At 52.2% G+C, this 18,936-nt stretch overlaps 6 protein-coding genes across 6 annotated transcripts; 3 read left to right on the forward strand and 3 right to left on the reverse strand.

Annotated features, from left to right (window-relative positions):
• Window positions 1-424: 424 nt before the first annotated feature.
• Window positions 425-2,758, forward strand: NECHADRAFT_95521 (uncharacterized protein; the record flags this gene model as incomplete). Its single annotated transcript, XM_003048709.1, has 2 exons — window positions 425-744; window positions 793-2,758. The coding sequence occupies 2 exons, from the start codon at window positions 425-427 to the stop codon at window positions 2,756-2,758; spliced, it is 2,286 nt and encodes a 761-aa protein (XP_003048755.1).
• Window positions 2,759-3,204: 446 nt separating this feature from the next.
• On the forward strand, window positions 3,205-4,253 carry NECHADRAFT_25201 (uncharacterized protein; the record flags this gene model as incomplete). The annotated part of the gene is made up of 5 exons (XM_003048710.1): window positions 3,205-3,388; window positions 3,457-3,654; window positions 3,703-3,806; window positions 3,857-4,087; window positions 4,146-4,253. Coding segments are annotated over 5 exons (825 nt in total), but the record flags the coding sequence as incomplete, so codon positions are not given.
• A 737-nt stretch (window positions 4,254-4,990) lies between these two features.
• Window positions 4,991-6,168, reverse strand: NECHADRAFT_95522 (uncharacterized protein; the record flags this gene model as incomplete). Its single annotated transcript, XM_003048901.1, has 3 exons — window positions 4,991-5,740; window positions 5,789-5,941; window positions 5,995-6,168. 3 exons carry the CDS (start codon window positions 6,166-6,168, stop codon window positions 4,991-4,993), a joined length of 1,077 nt encoding a protein of 358 aa, XP_003048947.1.
• Window positions 6,169-6,997: 829 nt separating this feature from the next.
• NECHADRAFT_29205 (uncharacterized protein) lies at window positions 6,998-7,557 on the reverse strand (the record flags this gene model as incomplete). The annotated part of the gene is made up of 2 exons (XM_003048902.1): window positions 6,998-7,268; window positions 7,328-7,557. Coding segments are annotated over 2 exons (501 nt in total), but the record flags the coding sequence as incomplete, so codon positions are not given.
• A 363-nt stretch (window positions 7,558-7,920) lies between these two features.
• Window positions 7,921-9,269, forward strand: NECHADRAFT_62809 (uncharacterized protein; the record flags this gene model as incomplete). The annotated part of the gene is made up of 1 exon (XM_003048711.1): window positions 7,921-9,269. One exon carries the CDS (start codon window positions 7,921-7,923, stop codon window positions 9,169-9,171), a length of 1,251 nt encoding a protein of 416 aa, XP_003048757.1. The 3' UTR covers window positions 9,172-9,269.
• Window positions 9,270-12,750: 3,481 nt separating this feature from the next.
• Window positions 12,751-14,828, reverse strand: NECHADRAFT_71077 (uncharacterized protein). Its single transcript, XM_003048903.1, has 4 exons — window positions 14,440-14,828; window positions 14,003-14,345; window positions 13,398-13,954; window positions 12,751-13,347 (listed from the first exon to the last, which is right to left on the reverse strand). The coding sequence occupies exons 1-4, from the start codon at window positions 14,555-14,557 to the stop codon at window positions 13,304-13,306; spliced, it is 1,062 nt and encodes a 353-aa protein (XP_003048949.1). The 5' UTR covers window positions 14,558-14,828; the 3' UTR covers window positions 12,751-13,303.
• Between the last annotated feature and the right edge of the window lie 4,108 nt (window positions 14,829-18,936).

Genomic DNA, 18,936 nt, shown 5'->3' on the forward strand with positions numbered 1-18,936 from the left:
ACCTAGAAAATGGGGTGAGATGCGAAGTTTGGTGGTTGTTGACGCGCCTGATCGCGATGAAGCTTGCACCTGGGGCTGGGCGAGACAAGGTCAACTTTTTGGGAGAGCTCCAGAGCTGAGACGCCGGAGTTCAGCCGATTTTCTAGTGGCGCCTGGCTATCGGAGCTCAATCGGTCTAGAAGGCAGAAATGCGCACTGTCCTTATGATTGTTCCTCAGCACTATAACACAGTGTCAATGCACAGTTTTAGACGGTCGGATTTCACAATGGAAGCACCTTCACAACTTCTTTGATTCATAAGTACTCACTCACCCGTTGCAGCTGCACTGAGTCACCTTCACCAAACATCGCCTCTCAACCTCGACACAGGCTTTAAATCGAGGATAAGGCTCTCAAGGAACTCTTCCTTCCTCGTGTGTTCAAAATGGGCTCTGCAGATATCATTGATCACTCACCGCACCAAGCGGACCCTTCGCCTCCCATCCCAACAGCTTCCAACCTCATCCTCATTGACAACTACGATTCTTTCACCTGGAACATTTACCAATACCTCGTTCTTGCCGGTGCTACGGTTACTGTCTATCGAAATGACAAGGTTACGGTAGAGGAATTGGTTGCCAAGAAGCCTACACAGATCATCATCAGTCCTGGACCTGGTCATCCCGAGTCCGACTCTGGAGTGAGTCGCGATGTTATCCGCCACTTTGCGGGCAAGCTCCCCATCTTTGGTGTCTGCATGGGCTTGTAGGTTATCTCATTATTTTCAGAGATCATTCCCCTAATTCTTTCCAGGCAATGCATCTTCAATGTCTATGGTGGAGAAGTCAGCTCAGCTGGGGAGTGGCTTCATGGCAAGACTTCGCCTTTGACTCATGATGCCAAGGGTGTCTTTGCTGGCCTCAACCAAGGTGTACCAGTCACTCGTTACCATTCTCTTGCAGGCACCCACGTTACCTTGCCCGATGAGCTTGAAGTCACTTCTTGGGTTGCCAAGCCTGATGGCTCCCCTGGTGTCATTCAGGGTGTCCGTCACAAGAAGTACACCATTGAGGGTGTTCAGTTCCACCCTGAGAGTATCTTGACTGAAGGTGGACGGGCCATGATCACCAACTTTCTTCGCATGCAAGGAGGCACCTGGGAGGAGAACGCCGAGTTCCAGAAAGCCGCCGCCGCCAAGGAGAAGGAATCGGAGGCCCCTAAGCCCAAGAAGAACAACATCCTGCAGCGAATCTATGCAAACCGAAAGGCTGCTGTTGAAGCCCAAAAGCAGATTCCTTCCCAGAGAATGCAGGATCTTCAAGTTGCCTACGATCTCAACGCCGCCCCTCCACAGATCCCCTTTGTTAGCCGGCTACGACAGTCTCCTTTCGACGTTGCCCTCATGGCCGAGATCAAGCGTGGATCTCCGTCCAAGGGTATCTTTGCCCTGGACATATGTGCACCCGCGCAGGCTCGCAAGTATGCCTTGGCCGGAGCGAGTGTCATTTCGGTGCTCACTGAGCCCGAGTGGTTCAAGGGCAGCATCGAAGATCTGAGAGCTGTTCGACAGGTCTTGGATGGCATGCCTAACCGACCTGCGATTCTCCGAAAGGAGTTCATCTTTGATGAGTATCAAATCCTTGAGGCGCGATTGGCCGGTGCCGATACTGTCCTTCTTATCGTGAAGATGCTCGAGACCGAGTTGTTGGAACGCTTGTACAAGTACTCCCTCTCCCTCGGAATGGAGCCTCTTGTTGAGGTTCAAAATGCAGAGGAGATGACAACAGCAGTCAAGCTTGGTGCCAAGGCCATTGGTGTCAACAACCGCAACTTGGAAAGCTTCGAAGTTGACCTCAACACCACTGGCCGGTTGCGAAGCATGGTTCCTGAAACCACCATCATCTGCGCTTTGAGCGGCATCAACACCCATGATGATGTCTTGATGAACAAGAAGGATGGTGTCAACGCTGTCTTAGTTGGTGAGGCCATCATGAGGGCCCCTGATGCCAGTGTCTTCATCAGCCAACTATGCTCAGGATCTGAGCCTCCGGCTACCACAGACGTCCCCTCTTCCCTCTCCGTCAAGATTTGCGGTACTCGGAGTGCCGAGGCCGCACTCAAGGCCGCCGAATCCGGAGCCAACTTTGTAGGCATATGCCTTGTCCCAGGTGCCAAGAGATGCATTTCCCACGAGACTGCTCTTGCGATCTCAGAAGCCGTGCACTCGTACTCTAGCACGCAAAAGTACGAAACTCAGGTGGCAGAAGTTGACAACAAGGCCCGAGACTTCTTTGCTGCCGCCTCTGCTAGACTCAGAAGCCCTCGGACTCAGCTCGTTGGTATTTTCCAGAACCAACCCCTGAGCGAGGTCTTGGAGAAGCAGAAGCAGTATGACCTCGACCTGGTGCAACTCCATGGCGAGGAGCCCCTGGAGTGGGCAAGCCTCATCCCTGTGCCTGTCATCCGATGCTTCAAGCCTGGCCAAGTTGGTGTCGGCCGTCGTGGATATCACACCATCCCCCTGCTTGACTCAGGCTCTGGCTCAGGCAAGCTTCTCGATGTCTCGAAGGTCAAGACAGTCCTTGAGGAGGACCCCGAGCTCCGGGTCTTCCTGGCTGGTGGCTTGAACCCTGACAATGTGGCAGAGGCTGTCAAGGCTTTGGGACCTCTGGCTGAGCGAGTGATTGGCGTCGATGTGAGCAGTGGTGTGGAAGAAGGTGGAAAGCAAAGTTTGGATAAGATCGTTGCCTTTATCAAGGCGGCAAAAGAAATTCGATAGATGGTTAAATAAAAGCAAAGCATGTCTACGGGTGCTTCAAATAAGAAGAAAGGAGACTCATCAAGCTTCTGTGTCCAAGGCTCCAAAGCTCGGTCGAAGGGTGGGCTGTTCCCTCTGATTTTTCTGGTTCGGACACTCCTTTCCTTGTCATGGTAAACCGTTTTTACATGAGTTGCGCTGCTGCTCCTTTACTCATGGGTTGCAACACCAACCTATCTCCACAACATCTCTGAACCACCTCCGAGTCTACCCTTCCAAACACTCCTTGACAACTCCAAAGCTTTCCTCTGTTTCTTCTTTTCCTTCTTTCATCTGCCCTTCTCTCGCCGTTCATCCTCTCCATTTCCTCTCTTCATTATTACAAATATTGATCCTTGAATCACTTCTTCTCCCAATTCCTCATCGCCTATCAATTCTATCGCTCTAAACAGACAATCACCCACACGATGCCTCCTCAAATCTTCAAGGGCCGTGTCCTCGCCGCGGCAGGTCCTCTCCCAGGACAGTTGACAGTTGAAAACTTGAAGCGATGGGCCTCAATCCGCAAGGGCGACTTTGTTGATTACTTTGACGAAGATGTCACTCACCTGCTCTGCACCAGAGAACAGTTTGACAAGAGGGTTCCTAGGGGTATGTAGCTTGACATTTTGTCTTGTCACACTTCACGTCTGGATATGGCTCTGCTGACCGATACATAGTCAAAGATGCGTTGAAGCGTGGGAAACGCTTTCACATTGTTCACTGCGACTGGTTCGAGTTCTCGGCCGTCAAGAACAAGCGTCTCCCTGAGAAGGAGTTTTCCATGAGGAACATCCTTGCCAAGCAGAATGCAAAGAGACGCGAGAGAGCACGTATCGAAAGGGGGAAGAGAGATGGCGAAAAGTTTGTCAACACGAGTATGGTTCCAGTTCAGTATTCTGACGTCCCAAACTAATACATGGCAGACTTTTACCACATCTACAGAGATCGAAGCAACTTTGTCTATCAGCTTGACATTACACGCGACGATGAAGCTGCTGGTGAATTCGGACAGAAGTATACACTCTGCGTGAGTAATGTCATCAACTTACAGTCTTTCTATACTAACTTCTCGACTAGCTCTGGGAGTCCAATGCAAAGCCTCACCTGTACTGGTTCACTGCCAAATTCACCAAGCGCAAGGGAAACTCTCAACCTACCTATCATCGGCCAAGTGTATGCCCAGACAAGTGGCGCCCGCAGATGGATCTCTTCATGGAGTTTTTCCGGGTCAAGACTGGTGTCCCTTGGGAAGATCGAGTGACACTTGCCATGACGATGCCGAGCCCGTACTTTCAGTATGAGCCCCCAGTAAGTTTCACATCTTGGTATGACTAGAGTTGATTGAGAGTTGGCTGACTGGGTTCAGACTGGTGGTAAACCTCTAGGGAGGCGTCTCCGCTTCGATTCCGAGTATTGCCAGCAGATCAACGCTGAGCTACGAGGTCTTCCATGGCCTCCGGTTGAGGAGGCCCAGGCTGAGACTCCTGAAGAATCCGATGACCCAGAAGTCGTTTTGGAGTATGAAGAAGGTGAAGGAAATGCGTATTTTCACACTAGCGGAGAGGCGGCAGAGGAGGATGCTGCCAGCGACGAGGATGATGGAGATGGACAGGATGCCGACATGGTCGATGAGGACACTACTCAAGAAGTCCATTCTCCTACTGGAGATGTGGAAGTTGAAGATGCACCGTCAACCCCAATCTCGGCCATCTTTGACAGCACCGCCGCTACAGAATCCACAGCCCCATCTTCTCAGAGCCAAGAGAGTGACTGTGAGCAGCCTCCTGAGCATCACGTCGCTGTGGATGCGGAAGACTCGAAGGATATGGCCTTTTCAACAGGCGATGCTGAATCCGGGTAAAGGTCATGAAGAGCGAGCTATACGGGTGGTTGGAGCATGGAGGATATGACTTTGTTAGTTGCTGGGTGGGGATGTTCAGCGACACTTGATCAAACGTCGCACACGGGTGAATACTTTCTCATAATTTCGGGATCTACACGGAGTTCTGGGATGTCTCCGGGGAATCATATGGGATAGGCAATGTGATATAGGGGAACGGGGTCGACCACGGGACACAGCGGGAGATAAAGGATAGCTTCAGGGGAATCTCCCAATATCTTTCATTTTGCATTATGATGCATTTGATCGCTATCCCAACATCCTATGGACTCCATTCAACAAGTCTTTACCAGACTGCCCCTGAACCATCTTCAGAACCTCAGTTTTGGCCCAAAGAACACCAGGGCAAAACACAAGAACATGAGCACCCCCACACAAACATAAAGAAAGTAAAAGTAAAACTTTCCAAATATGCCCATGCCCATTATCTGGAATCCACCTGACCCTCTCTTGAGCGTGTTCATCTTGGACCTTGCCGCCTCCATGCCCCGCTCCGTCTTGTCCATGCCCTCGCCCGCGCGGCCAACCACCTCCTTGTCCGCGTCGAGCGTGCTCGAGAAGCGCTGCGAGCTTGATTTGAGGGCTCCTGCCATTTTGAGGATCGATTCTGAGAGGGCATCTTGCTCGGCGCGTTGACGGTCTAGTAGTGCTTCTGCTGTGGCTGTTGAGGTTTGCGCGGTTGCAGGCTTGCTACGGTTGGCGAAGAGGGCGGCGCGCGCAGTCGAATGCGCTGAAGATGTATTTGATGCAGCTGCGCCTCTTGGCCGTAGTGTCTGTGTTGTTTGTGTGGGTTCTGGATCTTGCTGTCCTGAAGGAGTCGGGACCTCGGGTGGTGATTCAGGTGGTGCAGTTGGAGCTGGAGCCGAATGCCTTGTCTCGGTGATAGCTTCTGGCGTTATCTCTGGCGGTTCCGGTTCTGCATCTTCGTTTTGTTCTGAGCCTTCCGTTTGTAAGTCTGTAGGTATCGAATCGACTATACTGTCGCTCGGCGTGGGTATTATCTCGGAGAGTATGTCCTCCCCATCTGTGCTTGCGTCATCGTCGTCATCGTTAATCGCAACCTGATACATCGTAAGCATTGTACATTTTCCAAAGCGATCGATTCATACCTGACGGAGGTCCTCTAGCCTGTCCAGCAGCAATTCTAAGAGCTCCCTCTTCCCATTCAAATCTGTCTGCACTTCAACACGACGCCCTGGTGCTTTGATGCCGAGCGCATCGTGTTCAAGCTTTGTCAACGAGTTTCGCGCGTATTCGAGATTCTGCGATGCCAATAATTAGGGACCGTGTAGTGTTTGTTCCAATATGCGCTTACAGATGCCACCCTGGCCCTCTCATACTCGCTAGCCCTCAGTCTTCGTTCGCGCGCGCTGTCCGTATGCAATATCGTATTCTGTATTCTCAGGAGGAGAATCCCCAGCTCGGCCGAGGCTGTATCAATCGAGCTTCTGTTGAGGGCGGCGCCCGGCGCTTGCGTGAATCTTGCCATGATGTGTCGGTGGCAAACGATCTCATGAAACTGAAGGTGTCTAAGTGACGTGTGAGGTTCAAGGATGCTCGTGGTGTTGCGGGTCCTTGTGGCTGGAGCTCGGGACAAGCCACATTGCACTTACATGTGCTACACCACACGGCGTTTCCAACTGGAGGTTCGAGTCGATAGGTTTGGCGAATACTTACGACTTGTATGATGATTTTATCATTCTTCATTCTTAACTCAGCTCAGTTTGTTAATTAGGGGGTTAATATAATGCTGGACCTGAAACCTAGTCTTGAGTGAGATGATCAAACTGGGCCTCCAGCATTGCCCATTTAAACCAACTTGCAACTTCACTCATCACCAGAACAAACCCGATAAACACGACCATAACTAAGCAGACACAAGTTACATAAAATGTGTACCACGGGGATATCTCCACGAGAGAAACAGAAGGGAAGCAGAAATCGTGTATCCAAGCAGGAATGTGTGTATTTATCCAATGAGCCAAGAATACCCTATACCAATACATCGATGAGATGGGAGTCTGTTCCCGAATATGAACCCAAACGCCAATGCGCCGACAGAGCTAAAAAGAATACATGATGGAAAATGCAAACTATGCCCTAGGTGAATTCCGCCTCATAATACCTGCCCCTGACGTCTCTATCGAGAATACTCTGATGCCGTCCAGGGGAGGCCCGGTACAGAACTGATGCCAAAGGATCAGCCATACCACTGCTTGTGTTGTCTGTCACACATCTTCCTGTCACAGGATTCCGCGAAATCCGAGATGAAGCATCGAGTGGTGCGAAACTTAGTCTCTGGGTTCTCTCTCACTCTCCTTCTCCTTTTCCTCACCATCGTCCTTATCCAGAGCAGTGCGCAGTCTCTCTTCCTGTCGTTTCCAGTGACTTCCCTCTTCGTAGTCGGCACTGATCTTCAAGGCTTTTCGTAGTCGCTCGCTCTCCTTGATCTTGGCGTCGGCCATCTCGTGAACTTGGTGTTGCTTGAACGCCTTCTTGGGTCCGGCGCCCCTTCTACCGGAGTTCATCTCGGCAAGGAGCTTTTTTCGGAGCTCATCGCATCGTTTCTCAATCTCCTCTTCATCAACCCTGCACAAGAAAAGGTTAGTGGGATAGACTCTTGTAACTGGTGTTGGCGGTGGACCTACTCTTCATCTTCTAGCTGATCTCTGAGGTCAAAGACCTTAACTTCAACCTCGCGCTTGCGATCGTGCTCCAATATTCCCTTGTCGGGTTGCCGCTGCTTATGCCGCAAGCTGTCGAGGTCCTTGGGGTACGGCGCGCCGTAGTCGCGAGGCTTGATGTGGGCGAGGTTTCGCTGGACGTAGCCAGAAGTACCACTACCTCGGGGAGTGGAGAGACCGACGTTATCAGACATGTTTGATGGAAAATAGATACGACTCGGGATTCGGGAAAGTCGCAATCATAAACTCGAGTATGGAGGATGTATGTTTGCATGTTCGCAAAGGTGGGCCTCGGTGATGTAGGTTCCTTGTCAGGAATGGAAGGCGGTGAGATGTCGAATCAATAGAAAGCGGCAGAATTGATAAGATACGCCCTAGAAATTGCCCCTCATGATGGAGGGGCAAGGAATATTTCTACAAGATTTGTAAGTGAGTCAAGCAACCTCGAAGATATAAACGGAATTCTTTTGATCTTTTGATCGAATCTCATTCTGCCCAAAACAATATTTCCACGATTTAGAAGTTGGGTTTCTCTCCAGTTCCTTGGACCATCAGCAATGCCTCACTTGTCTGGCTCTGCCTCCACTGGCAACGAAGGCGATGCGCCTGAGCTTGTCTTTCCTCCAGTCACCAAAGATCATATCCAAAACTGCTCCTACGACTCCTGGTTTCCCAAGCTGAGGAGCTCATGTCTCAAGTCGAGAATTATCCCGCTGCCCCCGTCATTCATAGAGTACCTTCACGAGGATGGTATCTTTCTGGCGGATGATGAGGAGACACCAACTGAGACCGACGAGGAGTGGCACACTTCAGCAAGCACATCTACGAGGCCACCTGTACAGGATCCCGAATCTTCGGATGAGGAAGATGACGAACCTGAGAAACTACCCCCAAACCAGAGATTCCCGGAAACTCACAAGCTCATCAAGGAGAAGATCGCCGAGCTTGGCGGCGCCGTGGCACCAAAATTGAACTGGTCCTCACCCAAGGATGCCAAGTGGATATCACCTCACCAGAACACGCTCAAGTGTACTTCCCCAAACGACATTTACCTCCTCCTCAAATCATCGTCCTTCATCTCTCACGATCTCGACCACGCCTTTGACGACTGCACCCCGGCTGCACCATCTCGACCATACGCCCCCGTACTTGTTCTACGGCCATTCTTCACGCCTCATGTGGCCCTAGAGTTCCGCTGTTTCGTCAAGCACCGATCCCTGATTGGAATCTCACAGAGAGATCTCAACCACTACGACTTTCTGGAAGGAATTCGGCCCCAGCTGTGGCGCAAGATCAAGACCTTCTTCCGAGAGAAGCTGAGATTCACATTCCCCGATGCCAGCTTCGTCTTTGACGTTTACGTACCAGAGAATTCTTTCGAGAAGGATGGTCTTGGAAGAGTGAGACTTATCGACATCAACCCCTGGGCTCCTCGAACAGACAGCCTTCTTTTCGGTTGGCAGGAGCTTCTTGAAATGGATGTCCCCAAGCCCTTGTATGGAACTTCGAGCAACGATGCGGGCGCGGATGTCAGCGGAGACGATACAGTAACCGAAGGCGAGGAGGATGACGAGGAATTCGAGTACCACCCCGAGATGGTTCCGGAGTTTAGAATCATTGAAAAGGACGACCCGGCGGCCTACAACTTCAGTAGTCCCCAGTACTCGGCACACAAGCTGCCAAAGGAAGTTGTAGATGCAAGTCTGGCTGGCGAGGGAGGATTGCGAGAGTTTGCGATGCAATGGAAGGAGATTACTGAGGGAAGAGGGGATGGAATCTGGGAGCAAGCTGGTGGAGCTGGGAGGTAGAGATGAAGCCTTAGATGAGAGTATAGATAGCTCTGGAGTCTAGATGATTGCTGGGTACCTACCTAGTGATGATAAAGCCATTGCATTTCAATGATGAACACACCTGGATAGAAGACCTGATCTAATTCCTCCCTTTCCTGAATACAAAGCTCTTGTGCAGGATGGACTCGATTTCATAACTTGTTCGGCTCTTTATGCAGCCAATCCCGACTGCACAACCCACTCCACCATCACATCCCTGCATATCACATCCACCTCAGGCCAACCTCAGATGCATCTCGACGCGTATAGTGTGAAGACGCATCTGACGCGTATGGGCACTGTGCCCTAATCCAAACGCACGGACCCCCGTTTCCTCGCTCACGCCCCGAAGCCCTTGTTGATCCCACAATTTCCCACCCGCCAAACACCTGTAACCAACCGTCTGACCCTGTCAACACTCACTCACGATCTAAAACCACACCACCTACCCTTCTATTTCTCACCCTCCAAGATCGCTCTGTGTAAGCCTCGTCTATTATTTGAATCTCTGATATCAGAATCATCCTTAAGACGATGCCGAAAGTCAGAACCACCAGACGCGTCCCTGCGCACAGGCGCTCTACCCGCCAATCCTCTGCTCGCCTGACTGCCTCTCGACAGCAGTCCGAGTCTCCGGAGCAGCGAGAGCTTCGTGAGGATCATGAGCGGCTTCGACCTCTCGAAGACGTCAACGCTCTCCTTCTGCAGAATCCCCAGGTTGGTAGCTTTACTGACAGCCTCATGTCCCCTTCTCCTTTCGATGGGCTGAACATGGACATGTTCCCCGAGGATCATCTCCAGTTTCCTGATGACCTCACTCTTGCTAATCTCAACAACGGCGGGCCCGTTGGCGGCTCCTCTATGCCTCCTACGACCTCGCATCAATTTGCCGGGTCTCAGGCCCTTACCACCACAGACGGTGAGGAGATCCCTTCGTGGGCCTTGCCTCAGCCGAACTTGACTGGTTTTACCCTTCCTTTGGGAGGCCGCACTGCCGGACAGATCGCTTTCCGAATCTATGGTCTTAGTATCAGAATCGACACAGCGCTATGCAGGAGGCTGGCAGGCGAATTCGCTATGCGGGAGCCAACTCAGCGCCGACCTGAGACCAAGCTCAACATGGGGCGTCGCAGCAACGTCGAGGCCCTCCTCGGCTATGTCACTGGTGTTCCCGTCAGAAGAGCCTGCAAGAACTGCGCCAAGGGACACGGTCCTTGGCAGGATTGTGTCATCCTTGAGGGTCAGTTGTGTGGCAGCTGCACCAACTGTTGGTTCAACGCCAGCGGCTCGCGATGCACCTTTCATGGTAAGTCAAGCAACCACCTTCGCTCATCGCTTCGGGCCTTGTCTTTGAGCCAATTCTAACATGACAATTCCTATCAGAGACCAACCAAGCCAATGCAACCTATGCTCCTACCCCTGCTTGGAACGCGGGCTCTAATGCTCTGGCTCTGCTCCCCAACATGATGCAAGATTCTGCTACCCTTGCTCAACCCACATTGTCTTTCACACAAGCCTCACCTTCTCAGCAATCTTCATCTTTCCCTCAGACGTCACCTTTGGCCATGATCTCATCTGCTCAGCAACCTACCTATTTGCCCCCACTCCCATCTTTGTCGGTGTCGCAGACAACCTCATTCAACAACGCGCTTCAACCTGCGCATCAACCTTCTACCCCCCAACCTTCCCCTCCCGCCTACACCCTCCCTTCCCGACTGAACCCCAGCAACTAGAACTTGGCTGCTCCAACCGGGCATTTGGTAAAGCAGGCCATGAAAGATGTCACTACACTCTCTCGCAGAGACAGACACATTGCAAGAATCGAATCAGCTGCCGAGGAACTTGGAATGCGTATTGCCGAGTTTGAAGAGTATCTTCAGACCCCCGAGGGCAGGGCTGAGGAGCGTCTTTACCAGGAGACTCAGGGACGCATCGTGGAGGAGCAGAATGAGGAGCACGACCGCGCTACACCTGCTACTGCATCGGACGAGAGCATGGGAAACCCCCGCTCGGATGATACCGAGTATCACTAGTCCTCACCCTCACTGGATGGATGCTCCGCAGTGTCTTGCCTCGGTTGAAAGTGGCCACAGCTTGCTATCATTGTCAAGCCGTCACTGTCAAGTGACGCCCTTTCGACTGCATTGTGGACAGTGGCAACGAGCCGTCAAGGCAAGAACCTACAACAAAAAACGAAAAAAGACCAAAAAAAAGACAAGGTAAAGAACTGGTAAGTTCATGGTTCTTCTGTTCATGCACCAACCTCCTCCTAACCAGACCATACAGGTACAGTAGCTTTTGGCTTCTGAATATTCCAACTCGACTGCCAGAGAAGGAGGAGCCGGAATCCGTCCGTCTGAGTTCAGATATGCTCCTCGCCTGTCAAGGCACTGACAAGTTCTTGTTGAAGTACCCACACCTTACACCTTGGATGAAGTATTCTGTACGAGAACATTCGCTCACAAGGTTGAGCCATTACCCTACCTGCTGCGACTGATTTTGCATTTCGATTTCCTAATCTTCTTTTCCTATTTCTCCGGGCTCGAGTAGATTCCTCGCCCTTCATCGGATCCGTTCAACTCCCTACCCATCGAGGTCACCTACAACCTACATACCAACTCAACCCAGCATGGATGGCCTTTGCATATGGATTCGTCATTTCACCCACCAGATTAACAATTGGAAGCGATCCCATGGATGCGAAATCAAGGTTTGTATTTCTCTGGATGTTTAACACGGACCCGGACTCCCTTTGGACCACACTGGAGATTCTTTTGGATCTGTCTGGACCTGTTTTTTTATTTGTTGTATCTGGATCAACCGGACGCGGACTATACCAAGGAATGTACCCCAGGGATTTTAATGACACTGTAACACGAGGACGGAGGTGGATGCTATGTATAATACTGTATGAGAACACAAATCATAAATCACAACAAGAAGGTTGATGGACATGTGCATGTACACTTGGTCTCGAGGTCAGAGATCAAAGCATATGGGAGGTTGCTATTGTATTTCCTGCTGGATGCCAGTATAGACATGAATTCATTTTCATCACCACTCTCAATACCTAGGTGCCTAGACACCCAGATGGTCAACTCGTGAAATGTTGTGTTTACCAAACTGTTGGACGAGAAAAGTCACATGACATCCATCTTCCAAGACATCCCATCACCAAAACGGCAACCGGTCAACTTGACGATCGAAGCAGCCCAGCGATCCAAATCTATCCAATATGACAAATCCCATGTCTCTCTGTGGTCTCGGACCATTTCTCCGGACGCACACCTTGAACGAGTTCGTGGAAACCCACCATCCAGGTTGGATTCTCTGCGTGTCATCACTTTGTCCAACAAGAACCCAGGATAACAGACACGAGGAGAAGACCGCAAAAGAAACGTGAACCATGGTCGACATGGAAAAAGCAAGACGGCATGACATGTAGGAATTTCGCAACAGGCGGTGTGGCTGTTTCAAATACCCAAAAACAAGAGACCAAAAAGTAAATCAACAACACTGGAAATGGGAGCATAATATCAGAATCAACAGTCAAAGCGTGGTAGGAAAAGAGTTTCGTAATTAAACAAAGTAGATGACCACCATCCTCCCTCGCCCATACTGATCAGATGCAAATAGAGGCCCCATCAGTTCTTTATCGTCCTTCATGCTTCTCTGGCGGCCCCCCCTTTCATCCCTCACTCCATCACTCGCTTCATCTCCCTCGGCAGTCCGTGGGCGGCCGTGTCCACTGGCCTTCGCGGCCCCATCTTCTGTGGTCCAGCGGTCTTCAATTCTTTCTCCCTAATAAAAAAAAAAAGACGTTTTGTGGTACAAAGCAACTCCCATCCATCAGCCCGCAAAATCCTTACAAAGAAAGGGAACCAAGGTCGACCTGGGGCGCAGCCAAAAAAGTACTATATCTGGCGTGATGGTTGGGGCGATAAGAAACAAGCGTCGACCAAGGTCGCGCCGTCTGCCCGAGCTTCCGGCCCAATGGTATGACGAGTACAGTGAAGAAATCGTGAGCCATGTCCCCGTGGCCCATCTAAGCAGTGTCGTTATTAAGATCGAGGGTATTCGTGTTTTTGTGACAGCAAGAAAAATAAATCATTTAGATGAGACCGCAGAGACGAAGGTTCTCCTGGATGATGATGTCTATAGCGCGTTAGCAGAGGATCGTGGTTTGAAGCATAGAAAAAACTCACCATTGACAGCAGCCATGACGAAGCGGATCTGGGTGGTATCGGTTGCGCAGGTAAAGTGAGTGTAGATCTGCTTGGTCTCGTGCTGGTTCAAGCTGACGAAACGGTTCAGGATGTAGTCGCACGCCGCAGCGTAGTCGTCGCCACCCTCGTAATCGGGGAAGTAGTTCTTCATGGGGCTGACAGGCAGCTTCTCCTTGAAGCGATCGATCTTGTTGAGGAACAGGATAATGGAGGTCTTGATGAACCACCTCGAGTTGCAGATGGAGTCGAACAGGGTGAGGGCCTCCTGCATTCGGTTGACTGTCTCATCTTCGAACAGAAGCTGATCGTACTCGGAGATGGCGACGAGGAAGAGGATGGTGGTAACGTTCTCGAAGCAGTGAATCCACTTCTTTCGCTCGGATCTTTGACCACCGACGTCGAACATTCTGTAGGTGAGATCACCGATAATGAAAGTGGTCTCGGTGATACCAGTGGTCTTGACACGCGACCGGAGGACATCCTGATCATTAGGCATGTAGTCGGGAGCCGCAATTCGCGCGATGTTATCAAAGTAGCTATTCATGGTTAGCGAAGCGCAAGGGGTCATGGGGACAAGCACATACTATCGAGCCGAGTCGTTCAGCTGATACTCTCGCGATCGCTTAAAGCACTCTTGCACACCACGATCCTTCCACAGAGCCTCGATGGCGCTGCCAACCTCTGGGGGGAGAACGTCGCCCTCGATCTGAGCGGGCTGCATGAAGATGGTCTGGACGTGGTACTCCATGCGCTGGTCCTCGAGAGGAAGCTCGAGCGACTCCATGGCCTCGAGGATAACGCGCATTGACTGGACGGTGTTGCTGAAGATGATCTCCTTGAAGGATTCTCGCTCATCACGCGAGTAGCCACCCTCGTGGATGAGCTTCATCTGCTTGAGAATGGTAGACTTTCCGGATTCACCGGCACCTGACGCGACAGGTTAGAAGCTGTTCGCATTCGAGTGGATTGATCGAGGCGTCGTCGCCGGCGATGCGGTCGAATGGGTGGATAGAAAACATACCGAGAAGAAGCATCTTGATCTCGTTTCGCTGCATCATCTTATCTCTCTTGAGCTGGTTCTCAATCTCCTCGTTCCGGGCCTTGCCCTCCTTCTCCTCTGTGCTCATTCCGCAACCCATTGTGAATGTGGTGTGGCTGTCGCCTCGACGATGCTAAACAAATGCTTGACTGATGAGATGAAACGGTGCGAGACGAGACGACGCGGTGTTTACGTTGGTCGTCGGGATCGCGCTGGTCTGGCTGGGACGGCCGATGTCAGTGATAACGATGCTCGCGAGTCGTGGTTAAAGGAACGACTGGTGGGCGATGCAACAAGATGCGAAGGGTATAGGGAGGAAAAGAAAGAGGAAAGAGATGAGAGGAAGAAGCGAGACAAAGCGAAGGCGAGGCGAGGTGAGGTGGAGTGAAGGAAGAGAAAAGGAGATGCAGAAGCAGCTTTTGGTGTAGCGCAGCAGCTGGGGGGAGGAGGCTGCAATTTGGGGCACGACACACGAGTCGTGCCAACAAAGGCCCAGCCCGGGGCGGAATCTCTCGCGCCTCCCCTGGACCAGGGGGGGAGGGGCCTGGCCTGGATGAGGTCGGCCGGGGGGGTGGAGAAGGGGGCGTGTGAAGCGAGCGAACGAACGAGCCTGGGGAGCGTGCGCGCTATGCTTGTTCTTCTGTGGTGATGGGAGATGGGCCGAGGAGTCGGAGATAGAGCAGGCCTTGACTGGAGTAGAAGGTGAGGATAAGAGGAAGAAAGACAAACTGACCTGGGGTCACGTCCTCTTCGCAATGATCAATGCCGTCTGATTGATTTGATGGATGGATGGATGATGACAGAATACGGTTGACGAGGGCGGCAAATGCTACTTTTGGGTGGATGACGGACGATTGGTGTTGATGCGCAACGCAACGCAGCGGCGGCGGGTGGGCGGATGCGATGGACGGATGGGCCAAAACTCCCAGTAGAGGAAACCCTAAAACAGCGGAGGACTCGACAAGGACCTCCTGTAGTAGAGAGTTTGGATTGGAAATGGAAGGGAAAAGAGGATGCGAAAAAGAAGTTGGATGGCCGGGGACACCGTGAACCTCCAGCTCTAGAGGGGGGGAAGGGAGAGGCGTGGGCTGGGCTTGTGGAGAGAAATGAAGAGAGGTACTCGACAGTTGCGGCAAACTGGCGTGCATCTGCATGTACCCTTTTTTCTTGTCAGCAGCCAAAACCACCACCCTCAACGTGCCATCCCATTGGGTCCAAGCTGCTAGCACTTCTCAATTCATTTACAGCGAGCCAGATGCTTGTCCTTACTGGCCGTCCCCCAAAGATTAGGTCATCCCCGTTAATTATTAGAGTGCTGGGCCACTGTAGCTTGCTGCAGAGATGCTAGCGAGCGCGATGTACCTCCGCTTGAGCCAAAGCGGCCAAGGACCTAGCAAGCCTCCAAGGGCCACCCTGGGGAGACGCAGGCGGATCCTCCCAGGGACCCTCAATGCACTCCATTATGGACTGCACCCACCAGCCATCAGCGCACTTGAAGGAGATTAAGAATGAAGCCGAAGGGACGCCAGGTCGCTACAGGAAACTGTCTAAACCTGGGCCTGGTAGGGTAGAGCACCAGCCTCGGTACGGTACCCGGGCTCATGACCTGCACCCAGTCTAGCTCCAGGTACCGCGCCAGACTCAACTCATCCGGGGTTTCTCGCAAGTATACATGAGCCTCTGCTCTCGGCCGGGTATACAGTGTGCATCTCCTGAGCGCAGCCCTGAGCTCGGGGCCTCCCCCGTCCACTAATGCCAGAGATGCTTCCGCTGGACCCCATGTCGCGGTCGATCCATCAATTGAGCTGCAGAGAAGACCTCAGGCCCTCACTGGTTGCTGAGCCAGAGGAGGGTTCTGCACTGTTGACGCACAGTGCTGTTGATGTGATGCTTCTGCTCCTGCTGCTGCACAACGCGCATCTGCGCCTGCACTCTGTTCCACCGTTTCTCTGCATCCATCCTCCTCGAGGCTGTAAGAGTCTTGCTCTGCGAGGAGAGACGCAGGGCGGACGAGAGGAAGCGAGGAGGATGGACAAAAACAAGGGGGGGAAGCCTTGTGTGCCAGAGGGCTTTTTTGGGGCACGATATTGCATCCCAGAGAGAAGTACACAGATGGAGACACGCGCAGATACCCAAGACCTCGTGAACACGACACGACACGATCACTTCAGCTTTCAGCAGCGGCCATGTCCGAGTTTCTTGCTCCTACTCATCAGTCCTCTTCCGGGGGGCAAAGCACCAGCACAAGCACCAATTCAAAAGAAGGCCCACGGTGGAGAAATGGATGGTGCCATTTGCTTGGCTGGTGGATATGGATCCATGGATGGAAGATGGCTTTTCTGAATGGAAGCAAGCAAGCAAGCATCTGAGCGAGCGAGCGAGAGCCGGTCTCGTCAGCTAATCAAGCAACCTGACGACGTCCCTGCGCCAGAAGCGATTGGCAACTGGGCCTTGCGCCCGCTAATAATAAGGGGATGGACGATACAACACCTTCCATCTTCCATCCATCCATCCCCCATCGCCGCTTGCAGAACAACTTGGCTTTGATGGCGGGTGGAGAAGCTCATCCCACTAGACTGTCCATCCATGACCTGTCCCCCTGGGGTATAGCGCCGTCCCCTTTCAGCAGCTCGACCGGGGGCAGGATGATCATGAAAGGCCATTCAGAGAATCAAAAGAATGTCTTGAGAGACGCGGAAGCCCGGAAAGGGTCGTTGTTGTCGCGCTTCTTTCCTCTCTCACGACTCTGTCGCAAACTCGATGCGGCAAGGCGAGACATTGCAGTTTGGTCGCCCTGCGTAGAGACAAACCCCATTCAATGTCTTGTGTACTCTCGAAACGAAGTCAAGTGCAAAAAAGAAAGAGGTACTTGGCCGGGGCGCTTGGGCGTGTACCTCGGACAAGGACATGACCGTGACCGTACTGTACGGAGAAGTGATCCGCAGGGAAAATAGGGGGTGTGTGAACTGTGGAGTTGTTCCAGCTTTCCTTTCTTCGATGCACTGCACGACGGGCTAATAAGGCTGGCTCGGTTTTGGAGAGATGGGCATGATGGGACAATTCAGCCAACCATCAGACACGGAAGCCTCAAAGTCGAAACGTCGTCCATATTGGGATCCTCTCCGTATCAGGTTCCAAACGCCCAGACGAGATGGTAGATGGAGTTGCAGCTGTCTCTCGAAACAATGCATCAAAGTCGGTTGGGACACTCTCAAACAACGGCAGGTGGCATATCTGCTGGGCGTTATAAGTGCCCTGCCCTTAACATGCGGTCGTAGGTTGCTTTCTGTAACCTCCCCGCCTTGCCTGACGACGGTGAAGCTTCTCTAACTGAACCGGTCGTCCGGTGTTGCGATTGGTCAGCTTGGACGAGATTCGAAGCAACAAGGGCCCTCTCCGTTGCGAGACGAGACTCTAGAACCGTGTTATTATCGCCCTGGCCTTTGACATTACTCGGGGTTGCGCTGTGAAGGAATAGACGGCAGTAGTCACATCATTGCCAAGGTTGATACGCGGCTGCCGACATGCCGTTGCAGGGCCCCAGTAATCACTTACAGTACATACATGGCCTGTAGATGTTCGTGCCTCGATTGATTGCTTCTTGGAGAGAAACACAATGTAGACAGACGCCCACAAACAAAGCTGAGAGACAAATCTCGGATGGTGGCATCGAGGCTTTTCCGTGCCGCTCCCAGCCCAGCCCGCGTCTATCCCATTGTCTCTGGTTCATGGGAATCTTCTACTTTCCTGCCGTCTTCCGTCACGGTTCGCAACGCAATTAGAGCTTTGGAGGTGTCTCTTCCCGTGAGCCCACATCCATAACCAGATGTTCGCCGGCTAGCGACAACCCACGCTCAACACACACGGACCACTTGAAGCAAAGCTCCTTGCCTCCTGACCGGGGTCTCCCTGGCTGATGGATCCCCTCTCTGGGTCCCCTCTCATCCTCCGTCCCAGGCGCTACCAAAGGGGGGATCGCCCGAGCGCGGCCGGGGGTTGTGGTGGTCCATGGGATAGGTTGGTCCACTAGCAAGCAGCAGTGGCCGGCAGAGAAGCAATCTAGAAGGGGGCTTTCCCTCCATTTTCGATGCGATCCTCATGCACCCATCATCCCCCGTTTCATTGCTTTTTGCTCCATCTGACCTGTTCGATTTGAACTTTGTGACTGACGTTTTTGACTGCTGACACCTGTGAGTGATGGGATATTTCAAACAGAGGGCTGACATGTCATGGATTATGGCTCTTTAGTAGGGCGTGGTCTGTCTGTATCCATCCGCGCGGCATGTACTGTACTGGTTGTTTGTCTCGCTGACGCCGAGGCTACTGTACCGAAACAAGGCTCTCTTCGATGCAGAGAAACGCCACACATACGCCGTGCGACGCTCAATTCGTGACACAAGGTGCGTCCCGTGTCTCGTCGGGGTTTAAGTGGTTCTCATAAACCCAGACTCTGGTGAAGGCATTGGATGGGAATTGTAA

The sequence above is a fragment of the Fusarium vanettenii genome, assembly GCF_000151355.1.
Source record: "Fusarium vanettenii 77-13-4 chromosome 8 genomic scaffold NECHAsca_10_chr8_2_0, whole genome shotgun sequence".
NCBI classification, from domain to species: Eukaryota; Fungi; Ascomycota; class Sordariomycetes; order Hypocreales; family Nectriaceae; genus Fusarium; species Fusarium vanettenii.